Source organism: Sphaeramia orbicularis, chromosome 9 (assembly GCF_902148855.1).
Source record: "Sphaeramia orbicularis chromosome 9, fSphaOr1.1, whole genome shotgun sequence".
In the NCBI taxonomy this organism is placed as follows: Eukaryota; Metazoa; Chordata; class Actinopteri; order Kurtiformes; family Apogonidae; genus Sphaeramia; species Sphaeramia orbicularis.
In genome coordinates, this window is record NC_043965.1 from 28,174,469 (window position 1) to 28,198,196 (window position 23,728).

The 23,728-nt window shown below is 38.5% G+C and overlaps 1 protein-coding gene across 3 annotated transcripts in view; it reads right to left on the reverse strand.

Annotated features, from left to right (window-relative positions):
* The window catches only part of edil3a (EGF-like repeats and discoidin I-like domains 3a), a 175,284-nt gene extending 156,659 nt beyond the window's left edge, over positions 1-18,625 (reverse strand). For 2 of the 3 annotated variants that reach the window (XM_030143458.1, XM_030143457.1), the window contains exon 1: positions 18,181-18,625. In XM_030143458.1, the coding sequence (XP_029999318.1) occupies positions 18,181-18,244 (64 nt within the window). In that variant the 5' untranslated portion in view covers positions 18,245-18,625. The remainder of the gene's footprint in view (positions 1-18,180) is intronic. The other variant, XM_030143456.1, reaches the window with a different exon arrangement.
* Positions 18,626-23,728: the final 5,103 nt, after the last annotated feature.

Below are 23,728 nucleotides of genomic sequence, written 5' to 3' on the forward strand. Positions count from 1 at the left end.
GGATTTCCTGAATGTACCCATGACTTCTACCCACTGCTTTTGTGTCTAACCAGAGTGCATAGCTATTAGAAACAATACGACGTCTCTGCATTTATGAAGCTAATCTTACTCATCTGTGGCTCACATGAATCGGGCTTTTGTTTGAACTCTATTACAAATCCCACCAATACTGGATGATGTCAGCTCTAGGAAGGCCTAACCAAAACCTACATTAGCCGAGGCACAGAGTCAAAACCCATAATCAGTACGGTGTGGTTGAGCTTTGGTCACTGTGAGGTTTAAGACTTCACCCAGCGTAATCGTCACCTCAAAGACGTGCACATCTGAATCCTTTCTTTGGAGCCCTTGTCAAAAACACAAGTTGTGGTACCACAGAAAAGCCACCAACCATAGCACTCAAAGAGCTGGGGATCTTTCTTCCCAGCCGGAGGTATCATACCCTCTAAGGTCTGGGTAAGCTCAAACCACTTTTACTGAGAAATGCTTTTAATCGTTTGAGGCCATGTCCACGGCTTCTCTGACTTCATACTGGGAGTAAACCAAATTTACTTTTCAGACAGTCTGTGCTGAGATACATTCCCACAGGAGTTCTAAATTCCAGATAAGACCACCAAGGCTACAGAGTATGGCGTGCTCCAGACCTAAACTGTGCACAGAAGACAAAAGAAACAGAGCATATTGGAAGGAGGGGTTGAATAAAGATGGAATAAAAAATAACCATGCCCTGTAGCATCTTCCTTTGGGTAAAGGTCTCTATCCTTGTTAGGAATGAGCTCGTCCCCATTCATCCCCCTATTGCTCTCATTACTGTGCATCCTACCTCAGCTAACTCTAAGCCCTGCAGAGGTGCACTGAGGGCTTTCGTCTCAGGATAAGATCAATACTTCTCCTCATCATGGGCCAGGGGCAGCAATAATGCACTCAGCCCCGGGCTGCGGGGGCTCACAGGCTTTTGCAGTGACTTGGGATTCTTCAAGGACTCTGCGGCTGAGGTGAAACTTTTACTCATGTACAATGTGAGCCATGGGACCACTAAGGAATCAAATCACAAAAGGTAATTAAAATTATACTGGCCATATTGTCATTATAACAGAACACTGTTATACAAGGTAGCCCCACCTCATATAAATGTTATAAGGGTAGGTATTTACTGCCTGGATCATACTCCTAACGAAGCCAACCTTTGTGACCTAACCTCTGTGGAACAAAGCCCATGTGGCCCATCTCTGCAGCTCTAATAGTATGGGTTTTCCTTTCACACCATTCCTGTATGACACTGCAACCTCAATACGTATATTATCCTTTAAGCCCAACACCAAATTGAACCACAAGCTAACCTCTGACCTCTTCCAGCTCCTCATACCTTGTAAAATGATTTATTTTTTACGATGGCCTCGGCAGGTTAGAGATAAAAACTGTGTACACGGGAGTTAACTGTTGGGGCAGTATTTCTTAAAGGTTTACTATCCCTTTAGGGTCACAGCAAATAACAATTAATGGACATTATGACGCTGATCCTGTTGTTAAAGGTTCATGTATTAGTTACAAGTTTATAAATGTGGCTAGAATTCTAATTTGGTCAATAATTTGACTCTGCCACTGCCTATTGAAGAGGTAGAGCCATTTCCCAAAGTCTGAGAATTTCTAGGATGTGCATAATGTGTGATCTTCAGTATAATTACATGCACTATATATCTATGTCTTAGATGGGTGAAATTAGCAGGGCAGTAAGAACTGGTGCATTTGTCCCACACTATCACTGCATGGATGTTATCATTTAGTGCATGCAGTCGTACAGAGGATGTGCGCAGATAATGCTGAACCAAATTTGACAAGCATGAGTTGCATCCAGAAACTTTAAGCTGTAAGTTGTTAGCAAGTTAGCAACATGCCAAGTTTAGCTCAATCTGAATGGCATCTAACTGAGTCAGTCACACTATGGTGAGTGCAAGTGAAACACTGGAGCACCTGCCGTGCAGGAAAATGTTCGGGTTTCCAGTGAAATATGATTGTGCTGAAGAGCAGAAGTGGGATTGGACAAGGATGGTGTGTCAGTGTAGTTTGACACTGTGTGGAAGATGTGTGCAGAAACACATCAAACATGTTAACACATGAGAGGGTCAGTCATTAGCCTTGAGCGTTTAAATATAGCCAAAGTGGAACAAACTGAAATACTGCTCCTAATTCACATGATTTATATTTGTTTGTCCTCAACTACTTGTACATGAGGGATGCTTTTCAGTTTATAACCATGTGGGAGAATAAGTGGTAAAAACTGTAACACAGACCACTACTGTCAGATCAAAATAAATGAAAAGAAGCCCAGCCTTCAGCCCTGAAATCAGGTTATTTTGTTCTCTCTTACCCATTGAACTCATTGCATCCATATAAATACTGGTTTGTAATAATACCATATTAATTGTGGCTGCTATTTTTGTGATTTTAACGTACCCCATCTGCCTCGGTATTCTTGTAAAGATCAGCAGCTTATTTCTGTGGAAAAACGCAGTGAATGTAGTGAGGAAATGGTAATTATCAGATTCATTCAGTATCTCCTCGTGTGTAAAAGCTTAGACTGACACCTCCTTCCACTGGGCAGCTGAAGATACAGCTTGCAGCACAATTCAGGTTTGCCACATGCCTCTGCCTTTTCTCTGCCCCCACCCCCGTCTCTCTGCATGCTCATTACAGATGCCCTAGTTTGCTCATGAGCCAGGAGAGCCTTGCTAGCCTCATTACAAACTTGGACACCTCCCATGTTTTGTACCTTTTTTCCAGGCAAGATCTCCCACATTCATGCTTGTATCCCAGAAGAAGCATAAAAAGATTCATCAAACATGTATAAAGAAGTGGGCTCACATTTGATCTGCATCTTCACAGTAACAGCAGAAGAGGAAGGTGCCTGTGATGTGAATGCCACTGCAGATTAACAGGCACGAACTGTGTCCCTAATTCACTGAATAAATGCATATTCACCAGCACATGAAGGCACCTCTGTGACCCCGTTCATTAAATGTTTACTTCATTAGCTCTCTTGTTGTCGTGATGTTTTCCATGTGGCATTTTGGATGAAAGAGAAATTATACCACACAAATAGGCTCTGTGTAACCCACTGATTTAAAATTCACAAAGGCTGTAGTAGTGTGACAAATCTAAATGTTTAGTCTTTTTGCCATTTTTTTTCACTATGTAATACACAGAGAATGAGAGCTTGGTTGTACTGTGTATTTTCCCCTCAATGATCTAAACCTACTGATATAAAACATTTAATAACTCCTAAACCATTAATTCTATCAATACATTGTAATAATTTGTAAAATGCAGTTTCTGAGCTTTTCAGCATCAGATTTATGTTCAGAGGTTCCGTAGTGAACATAAAAACACTGTCATATTCTGCAACATTGATTCACCAAATGTAGAGGTTGTTTTTACCTTCATTTAATAATATATTTTGTTGGAAAAGTCAGATTTCCTTCACTTTTCTCTTGAATTTACTCTGAACTTTCATGAGCATCAACATGATCAGTGAATTAAATATAGGAAAAAGCTCGATTTCAGTGAAAACAGCAACTTGCAGAGGATAATATTAGAATAAATGTTGATAAATCTCTTAAGGACAGTTAAAGATGGAGGATTCATTTGTAAGCTGTCACAAAAATTATTCCACATCTTCATGGGTTAACATAGTACTGTATGTTTGGGATATAGTGCAAAGTTAATGTTATAATAATAATAATAATAATAATAATAATAATAATAATAATAATAATAATAATAACTTTATTTATATAGCACCTTTAAAAACTGAGTTTACAAAGTGCTTTGACAGACAAAGCATAAGAGGACAACAGCAGAATACAAGATGACAGCAGAGACACTAAAACATAGAAAACAGCACAATAAAAGAGAAATGTACAGCAAACACGAAAACATGACACTGCAAATAAATTTGAGTGCATAGAAGTAGAGAGGGCAGAAATAAGATAACATGATGCTGTCAAATCACTGTAAAAATGCAAAAATGAAGAAATAAAACAAAATCATGTATGTCAATATAAATGAATAACCAAAACAGGGTAAAATTAAATATTCAACATTAAAAAGTGACGATATTATGTAAAGGCAAGTCTATAAAAATGTGTTTTAAGAAGTGATTTAAAAGTTGTTAGTTAATGTTACTGATTCCGTAAGCTTTATCTCCTCGGGCAGGCTGTTCCAAAGTCAAGGGGCCCTGATGGAAAAGGTGATGTTGCTTGATTTAACTGAAAACATTTCTACGTGTCATTCTCACAAGTCACACATATTAAAAACGCTTTGATAAAGTTCATCTGACTTTGCTTGAACAGAGACAGAATATGTCACTAATTACACTAATAGTCACTGCACTATTTCTTATTCTCTGTGCAAAGCGGGCTGTCCACATATTACTACAGCTCATTTGGATAAGGTCACGCTAGCAATTTAAGAGGTGACAAGTGTTACAGGAAAACGGCTGTATGTTGGTGTTGCTGCACTACAGCAAATGCATATTGAAAATATGTGAAGCAGTGGTTACAAAATGTCTTCTGATCCTTGTTCCACTCATCCTTCACACCCACTGGTCTAAGCTGTGCATTGTGTGCAGTGAAAAGGGCAAGCTCTGACAAATTGAATATTTTCATCCTGCTTATCCCTTGGTCAGTCAATTTCATGTAGCAGTAAACTCAAAGAGCCCCAAAATAAGGACACAGTGGCTTTATCAGCAGTGTTGTCCAGTCATAGCTAATTACTAAACGACAAAATAATTTACTGAAGCTACTCTTCTATAATTAAGTGTGTCTTTGAATTAGCACAATTTATTTCTTTTTGGAGAAGTAAAATTCTGCAGGGGCGGCACAGATAGACCATTGCAGACTTCAAATGTACATCATAGCTCCAAATATGGCTCTTTGCAAGTGAAAGAACAGAGATAAGATTGCAAAAAAAACCCTGCATGCACAAGTGAATGTATGTTTATTGACAATTGCAGGCAAAACCTCTGTAATCACGTAATAGTTTTATTCATAACATCACAGAAAGTGTTCAACAAACTAAAGCAGCCATCTTGGACATTTGTTTTAATGTGTTATAATTAGTAAGTGAGAATTGAGGAGTGAGATATCCCATAAAGCTGCTTCTTCACTACCTTGTACTTGGTTAAAAATATAGCCGCGGAAAAAATTATTTGACCACCCTTGTTTTAGTCAATTTTTTGTCCATTTTAATGCCTGGTACAACTAAAGGTACATTTGTTTTGGACAAATATAATGATAACAACAAAAATAGCTCATAAGAGTTCAGTTTCAGAGCTGATATTTAGCCATTTTCCATGTTTTCTTGATAATAACCAAAATTACTTCAGTTCTTACATCAATAGCTATGGCACTGTACTGCCAAAAACAGTGCTTTTAGGCATTCCATGTTTTCTTTTCTGTCTGTTTTAGTCACATGATACTCACAGGAGTTCGTATTTGATTGCATAACCATTGTTTCTGATGACTTTTGATGGTCTAATAATTTCTTCCACAACTATATACTTCCTGCTTTAACCTTCTGAACTTATGCTGTGTTCCAGGCAACCCGTAACCCGTGTTTTTCCAACCTTCAACCTGTGAAAATGCACTGGAATGGCAGTCAAACCCGTGACTTCCCACCCGTGAACTCGTACTAGATCAATGTACTCCCAGTTCCAAGCTCTGACGTCACATAAGCCCATGAAACTACAATGGCCACGCCCATAGATGTGGTGTTGATGCAAATTGTTTATTAAAACAAGGCTAGGGCACCGTAAAGGGGGGGTAAACATGTCAAATTCATGGGGCCCAGCATTTGTGGAGGGGCCCATAGAGCAGTGGAGGGGGTCCAGTGGATACAGGCTGGAAGCTGTGAAAATTTTGTGCAAGATCTACTGTATAATAGAGGCACAGAAGTCGGTAGTCGGACATAGAAAGCATGTTAAGAAGTTTAAGTTTCATTTAACGCCAGTGTAAGTGACACCCCCTCCTCAATCCGACAGATCAACAAGATACTGAATTTTATGAAGAGTCCACAATGTTTAGGTTTCATGGGGCCCACAATTGGCAGCAGCGCCCCTGAAACAAAGTATTGCTCTAATGTAATTTATCCGCAAATGTTCTGCGTAATCAGCAGCTACTCTATCGTTAGCTAGTTTTCAGTCCATTGAGCGCAGAATAAATTAATACCAAATACGTATCCAAATATCCAAATAACATAACACAGGGGTGCCGCTACCAATTGTGGGCCCCATGGAGGGTAAACGTCGTGGACCCTTTCATAAAATTCAGTAGCTAGCATGAAAACCAAACTGAAACTTAACATGTTTTCGACGTCCGACTCCCAACTTCTATCTTACATAAAATTTTCACAACTTCTAGCCTGTAACTACTGGATGCCCTCCACTGCTCTATGGGCCCCCCATAAATGCTTGTCATGTTTACCCCCGCTTTTCGGCACCCCCAGACATAACATAAAAGCTATAACAGCTTTTCTTGCCTTATGCACTGTTCTTCCTCCTCTGTTTCCCTCAAATAAACAAGGATCAAGCACCTCTTGCAATAGAAACGATTGTAAATAAGCATAACCCCCGTACGGTCCACCATGCTGGTTTATTTACATCTAGCTACCACCTCAGGTAGTTTGGCGTGACTTGCCTGGAACGCTGCAAAGTCATGAGTTGTGGCTTGAAGTCATGACTTATGGGCTCAAAAACCTGCCTGGAAAGTAGTATTATTCCTCCACTCTGGGGCACCAATGGGGGGGGGGGGGGGGGGGGGAATGATAAATTCATGGGGCCTAGCATTTGTGGTGGGCCAGTGGAGGGGGTCCAGTAGATACAGGTTAGAAGTTGCGAACATTTCGTGTAAGATCCACTGTATAAGAGCGGCATAGAGGTTGAAAGCATGTTAAGTTTCAGTTTCGTTTTCATGCTAGCTAATGTAAGTGAAATTATTTATGGACCCCCCCCCCCCCCGGCAGATCGACAAGATGCTGAATTTTATGAAAGGGTCCACAGCGTTTACCTTTCATGGGGCCCACAGTTGGTAGCAGCGCCCCTGCCACCGCTAATTTATGTTGTGAGATGATTCACCAACATGGCGTTGGATGCGAGATCTACCAGCATAATGGAGGGTATTTCAGTATTTGTTTTTCTGTGTATTACCTGCAGGACAGCTGAGGAACTTTAGCAAGATCACACTGGTGAATATTTTATAGATCTCAAACACTGATGAATGCAGAGACCAAAGAGCCGTTTAGAAGCAAAAAGGAACATGGTGAATGATGTCAGTGGAATTAGCCTCACTGAGCAACATGGAAATAAACCAAATGTGAACAGTGTGAACTTTTCAAAGAGGAGGAGTTTTCTACATTATTAAGTGGTTCTTTTTAATTTCACTTTATAATAAATACCATCAAATAACAATGCAAAGGCAGTGAAGTGGTGGAGAAAGTCAGTGCAGAGTTATTATCAAATTAATGCTGTTTGGCCTTCAGCGTTCCTTCTGTTTTCCCTTCATTATTCTCTCCATCTCTTTGTGAGAAGACTTAATAATAGGCATTACTGTGAGAAGGACAAAACCCATAATGTGCCTCTTTACAGTTCACTGAGTGATACATACTCTGCACCGCACTGATTCATCTAACACACTGAATTATTGTTTCACTTAATATGGTAACACTCTTTATGTACATTATTATCTCATTGGCTGAATGTTGAATGTGTATACTGTATATCTAAATGTGCTTTACATTGACTTCTACCCACTATTCTGTGTAAATGCCACCAAGTCTCAGTGAAGTTACATTTTATGCTTTACCTTATGGGCTTTGTTGTATACTGTAAAGAGTATTTCAAGAAAACGACACAATTTAAACCTAAAATCCTGAGAAATGTACACTTAAAGAAGCTGTTATCTAATGTTACACAACTCCTGTTTTCATTGGGATCTCACATTTTATTTGGCATAAATTTCAAAGATTCCCAAAAGCATTGTAAAATGTTTCTTCCATCCCCTCTTTTTTTCTGTTCTCACCATAAATAGACAGTAACAGGACCTATACAGATAAATATCTACAGTGAACTGAAGCCAGTGGGCAAAGCTAATCTGCGTTTTTGCTCATTAAAATGATGAGATTCAACTTCCTTCTGTTGCAAAGTGTTTTGTTGCGTTATCTCTCGCTGTTCCTCTTGTATTTGTGACTACATTGCTTCTTGCCTTAAACCAGTGGTTCTCAGTTTTTTTCTGTTAGGCCCCCCCTTTGGAGGATGAAAAATCTCCAGGCCCCCCTCAACCCAACAACATTGTAACAGTGGTGCAATTACAAGTTTTATTGAAAGAAACATCAATATTGTAACAATACTTTTTGCTTTTCCTTGAAAATTTTGTTGTGCAAAGTAAAAATAACTTAAATTTTTGCTTGAACAATACAAATAAACTCAACAAGACTTCTCCCTCAGACAGTATTTTTCCAAATAAAAATAGGAAATGCACAAGTATCTTACAACTATGACAATGAAATTAATTTTTTTAGAACGACAACCAAATTTTGGTAACAAAGATGAACATTTTAACAATATCAGTGGCTCTAATGAGCTCGTGTACATTGAACATCTCAGAACATTGAAGTGCAAACTGTACAAACTGTGCAAAAACAGAAACATTGCACATGTTTCTTTTCCAGTCCAGTCCTTGTCCATTCTCCAAACCTAAACTCTTTGTCTAGTCTAGTGACGGGTCACCATGGCAGCAGATTTGTTTGTTGTACATCCCTAAAATGAGTCCAGGGTGCTCCAACTCTAAAACATTAGTTCCGCCCCACAGTTTGAAAAACACTGCCTTAAACTCAGATGAACTGGAAAGTTTTTCACTCTATTAAAGCCAAAGAGGTGTCAGGTTTCAGTCTTTTTTTTTTTTTTATGTTATCATGTGTTTTATACTTGAACCCAATCCCTGCTAAAACAATGCAGCAGCCCTTACCCTTTCATACATGAAAATGGACCATGATTACAGAGGAGAAAACGATCATTTCACAGATTTTTATGGTCTTTACTTTGAAGTTTGAAGGTAAGTGGTTGCTGTCCATAGAACTTAATATTAAAGGGGATTTTTATCTTGACTACCTGAGCACCTTTTCTCTCTCTCTCTCTCTCTCTTTCTCACTCTCTATTTCCCTCTCCTACTGTTTGGTGCTACACACCCAAGGGTAATCGAAAACATCTGGAAAAAAGATATCCCACCCTGCCTCGATTCTCTGTAGTGTACACTTTACTCCAATAGCCTGGGATTTTGAAAAGTGGTTGTCAATACTCAAGAGGGGTTTGTTAATTTTTTTTGGCAAAGAAAACAGGTCCTCAGTTGCAGATATGCTGTATACATACACTGATCAATCGTTATTAGTCATGCGATCTATTTTTCAGAGAGATCAATCAAGTTATGTCATTAAAAAATAAATATCAGTCCAGTCAAAATGTTCCTACTCAGCTAACATTCATTTTACACAACCCATTTGTCAGTGTAAATACAGTGATTTACAGAGAGAATGGCATTAATTAATGCTGCAAGAACATGTCAGCAAACTACTGACTTTAAGAATTAAGAATCACTATTAGTCAGTATATTTTACATGTGGATATGCAACACACACTCTGCATTTAACCCATCATTAGCTGAACACACCACACACACTGCAGACTAGGAGCCATGTCAGGGACCCAGGGAGTAAACAAGGGTTCAGTTCCACACTCCAATGCATATCGGCCAACAATTTCTTTACCAGTCCAGGGAATTGAACCAGCAACCCTTTGGTCACAAGCAGCTTCTCCAATACTCCACATTAAATGACACTTTCACATCTGGCTGCTCTGAAATATTCAGGCTTAATCCGAATTATCAGTCCATATGGATTGAGCCTGATTCATGATAGACTCTTAATCTGTTATTGATTAATTACAAAACTACAACAAGTGAACACTGCAAGTACATGTAAATTGCAGACTAGTGTTTATGTCATCCACATATTGTACCTTCAATAGCATCTTACTGCTCCTAATGTATGCTACATGCTAATGCTAAGACTACGTGGCCTACTGTGCGTGAATTATGGGTAAGATGCAGAGTTTTTCAATGGGGATAATATAATAAGTTAATAGTTTAACCTTTATTGTAATGATGTTAGTCCAAAATGATGGAAAAACACAGGGTTTCTGATCAGGTAAGTGTAAAATGAATTCATCAGACACAGCATGAGTCCAGAATCCAAAGAAGACAATAAGAAAACTGATAATAACCTACCTAAGTCTTATAAGAAGTGAGAAAATTGCATTTCAGATTGTGGACTATGATTCTATCTCAAAAAAATCCACATATATGTTGATCAAAAAAACAGCCTTGTATGCAGCCAATAGCAAAACCATACCAAAAACAATTTGCACTTTTAAAACAGTATACACTGTTTTGTGATGAGTAAGTAATCTGACGCCACCTTGTACTGCACAATTTAAGGTAAGAGCAACCAGGTTGATGTGACAGATAACAGGGTTTCCTTTTTCATTTTGTTTTTTGGCAAATGAGCAAAGTATGCATGTACATTCACACTGTGCAAAGGAGCCAGAACTGCTGCCGAAAATTTGTGTGATGACATTTCTGGGTTACTTGTCCAAGCTTCAAACCCACATGATGTGCATACACACAAAAATACAAAAAAACACAGTATCTTTGGTACAGGTATTGATGTAATCAGATATTAAAATACGGTAGACTGCAAAGATGAAGTCTGAAGATTAAATATGAAGGCACAATCCAGGAGATAATCACAAACACAGATGATGAAAAACAGTATAAAACAGCTATTAAGTCAAAGATTTCAGCTTTATCTGGCAAACAAATATGTTCATTTTAGTTCATTCAAATTATATATATATATATATATATATATATATATATATATATATATATATATATATATATATATATATATATATATTTTTTTTTTTTTTTTTTTTTTATGTGCAAAAATGTAAAAGAGTAAAAATGGTAAGTGTTAATCCTGTCTTTTTAACCTGATGTATTTTATGTTATTGACTGGTTCATGATTTCAGCCTGTCTCTGGAATAACAATGAGAAGCCTACATCTCCTCAGGGCTTGCCAGAGTAAGAACTTAAGCCACCTGCACCCATCTGATCTCAAATAAGTAGATTGGGCTTATTGAAATGCAGTGGCATTCCAGAGTCTGGCAGAGGGACTTTATCAGACAAAAGTAAAGCTCATTTCTTTAACTCCTCAATCTTATTTTGACTAAAGCAGGCTTAACTTCAGTCTGCAACAACCAAAGTAGGCTTGTCCAATAAATACATGTGTAAATGTTTCCAGCTTTGGGTTTACTTGAAATAAAAACCACAACATTGGAAATCTGGCCAAAAGATCATATCATGATGTTTTTAATCACAATCATGGTCCATGAATTTCAATGTGTTCTCTGTTGGATCGCTGATGTAATGTGTATGCATGGTATTAGATGCTGTTTGATGTTTTTGTGTGAGGATTGGAAACAGTGTACGATGACATAAAATAACACAAGCTCTATGATTCACCAAAAAGCGAGATTGTGGGTGTCCTTCACACACAAACACAGTTACCTGACAATCCTAAAATCCTGAAAACATAAAGCACAAAAAAGTGTTTGTGGGAAATGAAACCACTAAGATATTTTTATGTCCTCAGAGAGAACAGATATAGCATCGCTGAGACGTCTGAGCCGGTCTTTTGACTAAACATAAAACAAACTCTGTGCATTAAAGCCTTAAAATGACATTTTCAATTTTAATCTCATTCTCTTGAAGCGTCTGTTTTACAATAAAGTTTAAACAAGCTGAACTCCCTCCTCAGACTGAAAGGCTACCGCAGTGCCACATTTAAGCCAACTTTATTCTCCTTATTGATCTGCTGTGTAAAGGTGGATCCTTTCACTCATGGCCTGCAATGATAATGAACGGCTGATGCAGACTCAGATGCCTCCCTGACAAGATGGGTGGATCTAAAGCGCTCTCTGGCCACGCCCATTACAAGTCAAAAATTGCACTTGGCTTATGTGAGGAATGCAATAAACATCCGCCCTGATGCTTGTCAGCGATCCGTCCATCCCTGACTCCACACTCCCCTCACATCTGACCCGTGCATACACAATCACACAATATATTCACAAGCAGACTTAGTTTCATCAAACAAAAGAAGGAAAATGCAGCAAAAAGGTTTTCATTTCTATATCTATGCATGTCTGAGCTTCTTTTTGCAGCAAACATACTGAGAATACTTTGCAAATAATCTTTTTTTTTTTTTTTTTGTTAAACTAGAGCTTTTTAATTATACATTCAAGAATTCAGCAATGTGCACATACATTGCCATGGCCTATTTGCAAAGGTAGACTGATGTATCAATTTGTTTCAATATTAAAACAAAAAAAGAAAATGTGTCATTTGGCACACATTTGTCTTCTTTTTTTTTCCTCTAGCACAGACATCAAACTGCAGTATTTTAGTCTCACTCCCAAAAGGAATAATTGGGCTCCTGCAAAGTAATTATACTATATAAGTTAACAAGAACCGAATGATGAAAACTACGCCTTCCCATTTCTTTTACAAGCAGAAGAGACAGAGTGAGAATAAGAAACAGAATTAGAAAAAACAGCAGTAAAAGATTATTGGGTCTCTATTTCTTAGATTAAAAGCTCTAATCCACTTGCCAACATGAACCCTGAAATATTTTCTACATGAAAAAGAGTATAGAATACAGTTTCATGTAACTTAATGCTACTAACTGTAATGTAGTGCTACAACAATGAATCAATTAAATCAATCCAAATTGATCCTTCAAAGAGTTGACAACGAATTCGCCAGTCAATTCGTTGGGTCTTAAGTACGCTAGTGTTCCATTCTAGCCGCATGCTGTGTAGTGTAAGACAGGAAAACACGAAGGAGCATGGCTGAGGCTCCGGATGCCGAGCCAGATTTTTAAAGCTAGGTTTACTTTCTGTTACCAGTTGCCACGGCAGCCCTGTTTGACTGAAACATAGTGCACCGTTTATGTAACAAAACTTGAATATGGAGAAAAAAGTGGTCAAAATCTGACAGTGCACTACATTTCAGGCAAATGGAGCTGTCATGGCCACTGTGCACATACAGGGTGGGGAAGCAAAATTTACAATATTTTGAGGCAGGGATTGAAAGACAGTGTATGACCAATTAGTTTATTGAAAGTCATGAGAATTTATTTGCCACAAGAAAATGTACATAATAGAAAATGTTTTTATTCTGTGTCCTCCTTCTTTCTCAATAACTGCCTTCACACGCTTCCTGAAACTTGCGCAAGTGTTCCTCAAATATTCGGGTGACAACTTCTCCCATTCTTCTTTAATAGTATCTTCCAGACTTTCTCGTAATAGTTTTGCTCATAGTCATTCTCTTCTTTACATTATAAACAGTCTTTATGGACACTCCAACTATTTTTGAAATCTCTTTTGGTGTGACGAGTGCATTCAGCAAATCACACACTCTTTGACGTTTGCTTTCCTTATTACTCATATGGGCAAAAGTTTCTGAAAAGCTATGGATAATAGTGTTAGGTATGATTATGACATCAATATATGTTTGGTTTCAAAACAATTGACGTAGTGCCTGCTGAGAAAAAACAACTAAATGTTCATTGTAAATTTTGCTTCCCCACCCTGTAGTGTAAACCGATCTTAAGATAGCCTACATGTCGTGATTACTATAGCTAGCTAATTAGACACTATTGCTGCAATTATAACATTTTCATCCATCTTCGTTTATCAGGCCACCAGACTAACGTTACCAATCATTGACTAGTTTGATAGCCTACAACTGGAGCTGGTTGAAGACTATAGTTTGCTAGTCTCTAGTCATAACAAGTCCAGGTAGCAGGCTAGCGGTCACTAACTATACCTGAAGCCAATGCGGGGATGTAATCATTAGTGACGTGTCTGTAGCCTATATTGCTTTGGGTTAAACACCAATCTTTCAGAATTGAGTCTTTTGTGTTTTTCTGATGAATTGATTAGTTATTAAAATAATGTACAGATTAATCGATTATTAAAATTATTGTTAGTTGCAGCCCTACCGTAATGGATATTCAATTAACAAAGGATTATAAGGTATTCTATTATAGTGAGTCAAAAAAGTCTGTTTTTATTAAACCCATCTAGTCATTGTAACTTGTACAGTTAGCCACGACATGATAAATGTATGTGATTATATTAAATAACAATACACAACAAGCAACACATTCACCTCTAGTCTGTAGCGAATAAACACAGACAAAAACTATCCAAGCAGATGAATCACACTATAATGATCAACTTCTCTCATATCAAGATGATTTTCAGACATTTCCTTTGTCAAGTGCAAATCTGATCAAACAGCTTCCTGACACCACGATGAAGTTCTTTTCACCACTCAACACAGAGCAGCACTTTGACAGATTACGTAGCTTGGCGATGTCTGTGTTTTATTGTCAAGTAAACAAACCTTCTGCTCTTGCCAGTTATATTTATGCTGCTAAATCCGAGTCAAGAGACTAGTAAACCTCAGCCTCGACCCATAAACAATTCCAAACAATGTCGCAGTTGTTACCGTTCATGCATTTCCAAGAAGACATCACATAACTTCATTATCTGATACTTTTGCAACACACACACACACACTCACACACACACACAGTGGGTCTGCAGTTTGGGTACGCTCAAGCCTCCAAAACTTGAGTCATTTGTCGTGACCCAGTGGGATTACTTAAAACCAGCATGTGGCTTTATGAATGCTCCAACTATGAAAGGAAGCGTGCATATTCTCAGCTGAAAAGTAAAGTCTACCCAACATGAACTGACACTACAAGCGATATATTTGAGTAATCTTTTTACTCTTTAAGTGGGTGGCAGATTTTTTGTTTTGTTTTGTTTTGTTTTTTTCTTCCTGGCACAGTCACAGTTTGTATTTTCACAGTGGCATTAATATAACACTAAGAAGATTGGTGCTTGAGTCAGCTGTCACAATCGTACATGGTGCTTTTTTTTTTGCATAGGATAGGATTTTTAAATATCCGGTCAAGTGCAAAATCAGTGTATTGTTAACACAAACACTAGACCGATTCCTCTTTCTGTCTGAAATGTTCTGCTCTTGGCTTGAACAATTCATTCCACCACTCCGCCCTTTCTCGCCTGAGCCGTATTAAAGTTATCTGCTAAGCACCTCCTTAAGCGTATGTCCTTTCAACCTGTGTAACTGTCCCACTTGTGAACTCCCAATAAGTCAAGCATGTAATGTAGGCAGGACAACAGAGGCCCGACTATAGCAAAGACACATAGCACTACAGTCATTAACTTGTCAGGATTGGAGACAAATGAGCTCTCCTGCAAATATTAATAGGATTAAAGAACACGTGCACTCGGAATGAATAGCTCAATAAAGTTCTGCAAATGTGAAAGAGTGAAGACAATGACAGCAGCCAATGCCACAGCAGAGACAGGTGAAGTCTGAACACACAGATTGATTCCATACCGATACCACATAGACTACATACGTGGGCTGTCGACCAATGAGGTGCTTCGATTCCTTTGGTTATCATGGCTGCCGATCTGACAGAGGTCTGACCTCTTTGTGCTGATTAAACTCTGTGCCATTTAAAAGCAGAGTGAAGGGCGGTGCAGGGGTGGGTTGCATTATTATCAAAAGTCACCTGTACATCAACTGTAACCTTCAGTGGTCAGTAAATGTAATGAGATTTCAGATAGGTTGCAATAATCTACATGCATTCAAGCATACAGTTATCCAACAATAATGTAATTTAAAGTTACCCCAAATTAAATCAGGATTAGGTAGTGAAATTACAAAAGGCCAGTTAGTTTTTTTTTTACCTTATGTGCTTTAACTCAACAGCTGTCGACAGTTTTTAGTTGCATCCAGACACTCCACTCCCTCTTATTTCCAGCCAGGTCTGTTGTTTATCCAGATGTGCCAGATGTCAGTCCTTCTACTAAAGAAGCGGCCTGCTGTCAGTGTTTGGCCAAAGTTTTAAAGGCTTATTTTTGTGGTGTGTTAGCTTGCCGACTAATCGGGGGCCAATCAAAAATGACAGCATAACATTTCTACATCAGCGTACAATTTTATTAACTGTGGAGGGAAATCTTTGAAGACGATGAACAGTTACCGACAGTAAGTGGCTCATGTTTCACTAACAACAGACAATACCCTGCCTTTCCAGATGGCAGCCGATTTGCCTAAAAGGATCTAATTGCACGGCTATTATAACAAAATTGAGACTAAAATTAAGATGCATAAAAATTCTATTTAAATCTGACTCTCTAAACAAGCTTAATCTTACATTTCCGTCGAGCGGACCCATGGGTGCAGTCATGTGCTCTGTCCAGCTCGACAGGCCGGGCCCTTAAACAATGTGTGAGAGTCAGCACCAGTAACCGACCGGAGGAAGTGATGTATTGCACACTGACTCGGAACAATGCAGTCTGTTCTACCTGAAGGCGAATGTTTCTACCCCATCAATTTGTTTCAGAGGACAAAGCTAGCCTGTGACATCTTCAATAGAGTGTTTGTTAGCACCTGTCTCTGAAGACACCTGCTACCTTGAGCCACGGAAAAAGGTTGAGTACAGAAGGTGGCATTTGTGGATTACCAAAAGAGAGCAGTTCTAATGATCACAGCGCCGTTTTCTCTTTCATTTGGGAGATGAAACACTGGTAGACCTTTATAGAGCTTATTTTCCCTCTGACTCTGGAATGTTATCCAATACAATACAGTCAGATAAAATGCTCTGCTGCTAAAATAGCACATCATACAAAGATTATCACACTCCATTCAGTTCCACCCCCTCCTCAGATTGTCTTGTCGTTAGATGGACAAAATCCCTTCACAATATCCCAAATTTAACTGGGATATGATTAATTGAGGTACTAGCTGAGGGTGTATTTTTAACTCGCTGAGCCTTGAAACAAAACGACCCACGGCACCACGGCTCCCTGCTTTCCTCTGCATTCATTACACCAGCCTAGCAGGGAGTATTATGTCTTGTAACGGCTGACTCTGAGTTGACACTGCAAGGCTTAAGGGGGGCCTTAGAAACTGCGCTTAAGGCACACTTCTAGTTTAGAGACTGAGGTCTGTCTGACATGTGTGACTCCTGAGGCGAGCGCTTGCCAAATGAACAGAGACAGGGAAGATGGCATGACCCACTTCCATAAGGGCTACACTGCTTTCTTTTCTTCAAATCCCACAGGTAGGTTACAGTTCTGCACTGTACATGGAAAATATACAGCAGAGGCAAACGCTTAGATACTCCCATCACAGGAAAACTGAGAGGGGTAAAGGTTGGATGGATGTGATGTGGAGTTATTTGGATGCTGATCTGGCAGGTCAACTGGTCAATTGGCTGATGCACATAAGCCGGTCTGTCTTTTTTGGCTGGGGGTGTTCGATTTTGAACATGCAGCTGACCTTCTTATGATGTCATTTTAGTCAATAATAGCACCGAGCTGCAACTAATAAAAAGGGCTCTCCTGCATATCTCCTCTAAGTGATAGCATCTCGGTCTGCCTTCAGCCCACAGACACAAACCTTTCCATTTATCTCCTTCTATTTCTGTGATATTAGGGGAAAAAAAAAAAAAAAAAAAGTGGCCAAATCGACTGGGACCATCCATTGCATCCATCCATTCATCCCTGGACCTGCAGCTTCTGTTTTTTTTAATCCTTTAGGAGCTGAAGATGATCGAACATGTACACAGTGGAGCAGCCGTGTGCGCATTATAGACTTTAAATGTGCGCTCTTGACGCACGGACTGATGTGGCTCCTAATCTCAGACCCATCAGAATAGAATTATCTACTCGAACAAGTGTCCTTTAAAACATAAATAGAGAAAATAACTTAAGTGTAGTGCACATATATATATATATATATTAAAGATGAGGGTTTCCAATGCCGACCCGTGCGTACTGGTCTGGTCTGAATCTGAATCTGAACACAGTCTGATTTCAGATCCAGCCAAGATACTGATCAGTGTGTGGTGATTTGTGTGGCAGATGTTTCCACTGTGGACATGGAAGACAGTCACTTTTCCACTCACCTTCCACATGCTGCGGGACAGCGGTGCTCAAACACAGGGCGATGGAAAAGAGTAGCGGTCCCATCCTCTCTCGGAACGAACAGGTCTGACTTCCAAGGTTATGGAGATGTGGTCACAAAAATAAAAAATCACGGAGACACAAAAGCCAAAAGTTCTCCCTCCTCCTTTCTCACCGATCTGCCCTGTGAGCCTCAGTCCTGTACGTCCTCCAGGTAAAGTCCTCCTCTGTGGGAAAGTCAGCGCACTCGATTTTTTTTTTTCTTTTTTTATTATTATTATTATTTTACTATTATTATTACTATTATTATTATTAATTTCTTCCGTGCAGGAACAAGTGGATTGTGCCTGCCAGGTTCCCCCTCTTTCTGCTGCTGTCTTCCCCTCTCCTACCGCAGTGGTGCGATGTAGTGGAGAGAGCGACGTGTGCGCTCACTGCTCCCGGACCACGAGCGTCAAGTCCACACCGTTAGAAGAAACTCAACTTCCGGTCAGCGCCTACAAAATAAGACACGCTGAGGAATATTTTCATAATAAAACGCTGCTTTCATCTGACTGGAGTTCGATGCAAAAGTCTTGGACCACCTTTTGCTTTGCCATTTTAGAAGGTTATAATGAGCACAATATTTATTTCTCGGGTTCTTAACTGTTTTTGTGCTGAGTTCCAGATGATTTTTGTTTTGTTTTGTTTGTAAAAACTGAGGCACTCAGAGTAAGGGCTGAAATTAAAAAGCCTTTATTAAAGCATGGCCAAACAAATAAAAATATATTTGTTTGGCCATGCTTTAATGAAGGCTTTTTAATTTCAGCCCTACTCTGAGTGCCTCAGTTTTTACAAACAAAAGTATTTGGATCCCAACGCTGATGAGCACCAGAAGCCAGGAAAGAAGACCATTGATACCCACGCAGCACTCCAGGCTTGTGTTTTTTTTTGTTTTGTTTTTTTTTTCAAATCTAAATTCAATCTTTCCTAAGTGCAATACTGGAAAAAACAAAAAGTTTTTGGACCCCATTATGCCACATTATGTAATCATGGTGGAATATGTAATAATGTAATAATTTTTCACCTCATTATGTAATAACACTGCATTTTGTAATAAAATTCTTGAATGCATTTTGTTATAAACTTTCTCGCATTTTGTAATAACATATGCCACGTTTCCACTACGTGGTACCGGCTCAAGCCAACCCAGCCTTTTTGCATTTCCATTACATAAAAGAACCTGGAATCTGGTGCCCGGAACTAGTTTTTGGGTATCTGCTCCACCAACGTTCCAAAATGCGTGAAGAGATACTAAAATGTGACATGTAAACACTGCAGACCCCTGATTAGTCAGAGACTTGTCTCTGCGCCGTCAATGCGTGCCCCACCATTTTAAAAAAAACAGATTCAGAAGTTTACAGTAAATACACTGGTAGGTTAATCCATGATGTCCGCCCTCAAAATGACACTGTGGTCGGTCGAGGAGGTTCAGACATTTCTGTCCTTGGTGGCAGACGAAAAAATTCTGCATGAGCTTAACGGGTCAACACACAACGAGCGAGTTTATCTGCAACTCTATGAGCAGACGTCACAGAAGTTGCACACCGCATCGCTATGACGTCCAGGTACTCTAAAGTCGATAGTATCCTGTAATGGAAACGGTCTCCACGAATAGTACCTGGTACCCGAGTCGAGTCGAGCTGGTTCCACATTGTGAAAACACAGTATTATATGTATTGTATTATCCAAATTCCTGTGCAGCGGTACGTTTCTTGTCAGTAATACTTAATTAATGCAGCTTTTGTCTCTAGCTTGCAAACACATTCTCCATTATAATGAAGTTATATTTGATTTAGGTTTGACAAATGAAACATCCTAATAGTTTTTTAATTAAGCTGGAATGCTTACTGTTGCTCTGCTGGTTTGATGGTTTTTCCAATTAAGGCATCAATTTTGATGGTTTATTACATAATGCACCAAACTATTACATTTCCTAAAATAACTTTTTGTAGAAACTGTTGCAATATGTCATAAATTATTTCAAAATGTGGTAAAGTTTATTATAAAATGGGTTCAAGAATTTTATTACACAATGCAACATGTTATAAAATGCGGCGTTATTACATAATGAGTTGAAAAATCGTTACAGTATTACATATTGCACCATTATTACATAATGTGGGACTACACACACTTAAAATTTTACACAATCTCAAATTTTATCATGAAATATTTGCAGGAATTTTTTTTTGTGTGTGTGTGAGTTTCAAAAGGTGTGGTTGCAAATTATCATTATTTTTGTTTACGTTAAGAAGAAAAAAACTAAAAAAGCTAAATTCTTGACAGTTTTAATTTGTCAAGGGGCATTATCTTGCTGAAACATCCATGTTTTGTTCTTGATGGAACGGTGCACATGCAGGAGGTTAGCATGTGGGTTAGAAGAATGGAACAATACAATATCAATATCAATGACTTAAGAGGGATTGTTAATGCAATATATTACTCCATGCCCAAAACCCTTTCCTCCACCACTGTAGTTTATCACCATTTATAAAGATATTATCATCTGCTTTTTGCATTTTCAGTGAAAATTAGATATTGTATCATATTTAATTTATTTTACAAAGGTCAAAATATCAAAAAAGAATAGAAAGAACAGAAAAAGGAATCAGTCTATATTTTGCATTCAACATACACTGAAATTGACTTTCTGTTTTAAACCCATCAGTTAATCGCTGAATATGCTGCACACTTGAAGAAGTGGGCTGCCACGTCAGGTGCCTGGGATTCAGTGTCTTGCTCAAGGGCACATCAGCCAGCAATTTCTCTGCCTGTGTGAAGAAGTGAAGGGCGACTCTCACAAATGACTTCTCTGACCTTCTAGGCTGCCTTGTTCAATGGAAATTGAAGCAAACGTGACTTTTTCAGCAAAAATATCATAATCTGAACGCAAAAATAAGCCACCACTGGCATTTGTCAAACTACATGGGTGTTATTTGTGAATCAGTGCTGCAGAAAACAATACTTCCACGTTCACTGCGGAGCCTCTGGACATCCAAATAGGTCATATCTGATGCCCCTGAAAAGCTGGAGTTTTACCTGGTTTATCTAGCTGTATTGATAAGATCATCATTTCAGATCAGTAGCTGCTTTTGCTAAAACAAGAAAGTTCAAGGAAATATTGTATGCAGTATTTAAAAAAACTCCTTTAAAATGTGATGTATATAAATGTCTTCAACAGGCACCAGTTAGTATGCAGTGAGTACCTGTTCCCATGAAGTAAAGTTGCCCAGACAATAAGAAACATTGTACATGTGTTAAACAAAACCAGAAAATTAAAAAAAAAAAAAAAAATTCTCACCAGAGTTCAAGACATGTTTAAGGCGCAACATGTAATATTGATATTCCAAACAATAGGGGGAAGTACTGAACCAGAACACACTTACAGCTACCAAAACCACCAACCAAACATCACTTTGTATCTTCAGACTGTGTCACTCACTAAATAAACTATTGAGCTCACTGTTTACACCTGTGTCAGCTGATAGTTCACATTATATCTCTGCTAGCTTAGCTCTATTTTTAGACAGAAAACAAATTCAAATTACAAATGACCTTCATTTTCAGGTCATACAATATATTTACTGTTCACTACAGTGGCATCTCTGGTATAACTACAGAGGCCTTTATTCTAAACACTTGAGTGATGTTTTCATTGTTTAATATTTGAGTGTAGAAATATATACCCCCTTTAAATACAAACGTAGGTCCAAATACTGGACACTTTTACAGTTGCACATGTGCATTATGATATACAGCTATAATCTTGCAAAACCAATCTATGATGAGATGGTTCATAAAATCATCATGAACTAGAAAAGCACTTGGAGAGCACAGACCTCCACCAAGGCAAATTAGTCACCCCCCCCCCCCCCCCCCCCGATCACCACCAAAATTTAATCATTTGTTCCTTGTGCCAGTATCAACATTTCCTGAAAATTTCATTAAAATCGTTCCGTAACATTTTGAGTTATCTTGCTAGCAGACGACAAACAAACAAACCCAGAGGTAACAAGAAAAGCACTCGGAGAGCGCAGACCTCTGCCAAGACAGATCTGCCTCCCCCCAATCACCACCAAAATGTAATAATTTCTTCCTTGTGCCGGTATCAACATTTCCTGAAAATTTCATGAAAATCTGTCCATAACTTTTTGAGTTATCTTGCTAACAAACAAACAAACACACACACACACACACACACACACACACGCAAACACACAGAGCAAAGTGATCACAATACCTCCTGGCAGAGGTAAATATTGGTTATTTATAGTTATTAGCTATTTGCCTATAAAAGGCGACTGCATACATTTACAAAAACTAAAGCTTACATTACAATATCATTTTTTTAAATGAATAATACATTTTTTAAATGACTATTAAATTAATAATTTTAGTTTGCTACGTTTTTGTTTGAGAGGTACCATCACTTAACCTATAAGGACCTAGGGCTACTTCTGTGGTAGTTCTCAAATGAATTTTTCTCTATATTTAAACTTTCTTAAGTGATTTATTACCATTGATTGTACAGTATCTTCCTAATTTTGCATTTGCTCAGTGTAAATCAGGTATTTTCCCATATTTAATTTACTGATAATGTAGATGTTCATTAAAGCTCAGATATAAGTTGAGGGTTTTCATATCAAAAACAGAGAAAACTCAAGAAAAAGTGACTTTTTCAGCAAGGCTATTGCTAACTGAATGTAAAAACAAGTGTGTCCAACCACTGTCATTGATCTAGCACGATGGGTTTTACTGGTGAATCAGTGTTGTAGAAGATGACAATGTTTCCACAGTAACTACAGAGCCTGTGAATGTCCAAATGGGTCATATCTGATGACCATGAAAACATGACCAACTGTATTTTACACCAATTATTTACACGTATTGATAGGATTAGTGGATCAACAGGTATTAAACAGTTTAGATCAGTAGATGGTTTTGGTCGCCGGTGGCTCTTTGGGTCTTTATGGGTTAAGATTCTGATGATGTTGTGCTAATCAAAGCCAACATGTTTAAGGTGCGGAAATATATGGAACATCTAAGTACAAAGTAATACAGTGTTATCAGATTGGAAATGAATGCTACCAGAGACTTAAAACGAGGGAAAATGAATGAGCTTGATTGTCATAACCTAGATGTGTGTACTGTGTAAATAAAATATCTGCTCATAAAGGACTGCATTCATTCTAAAATGCTTGAAATGATTGGTTAATAAAGAGGAAATCACTTAAGGATAGCCAAGGTTGCAAGTCGCATTCATCATCACAAAAGCCATGCTCCGCTGCAAAGATGTCATGTGAGACACGATGTGTTTCAGGTGGAGGACTAATATTTTTTCTACCCTGATGGTGTTATTGATATTACTGGCATCACTGATTGTACATCATGCTGGGGGGGAAATCTGTAATGCAAATCATATTATCTGGAATACAGATGGGAAATGTTAAAAATTTAATGATTCCATTATCGATTTTGCTTATTGATCCAATTCCTTCTCGATTTTCT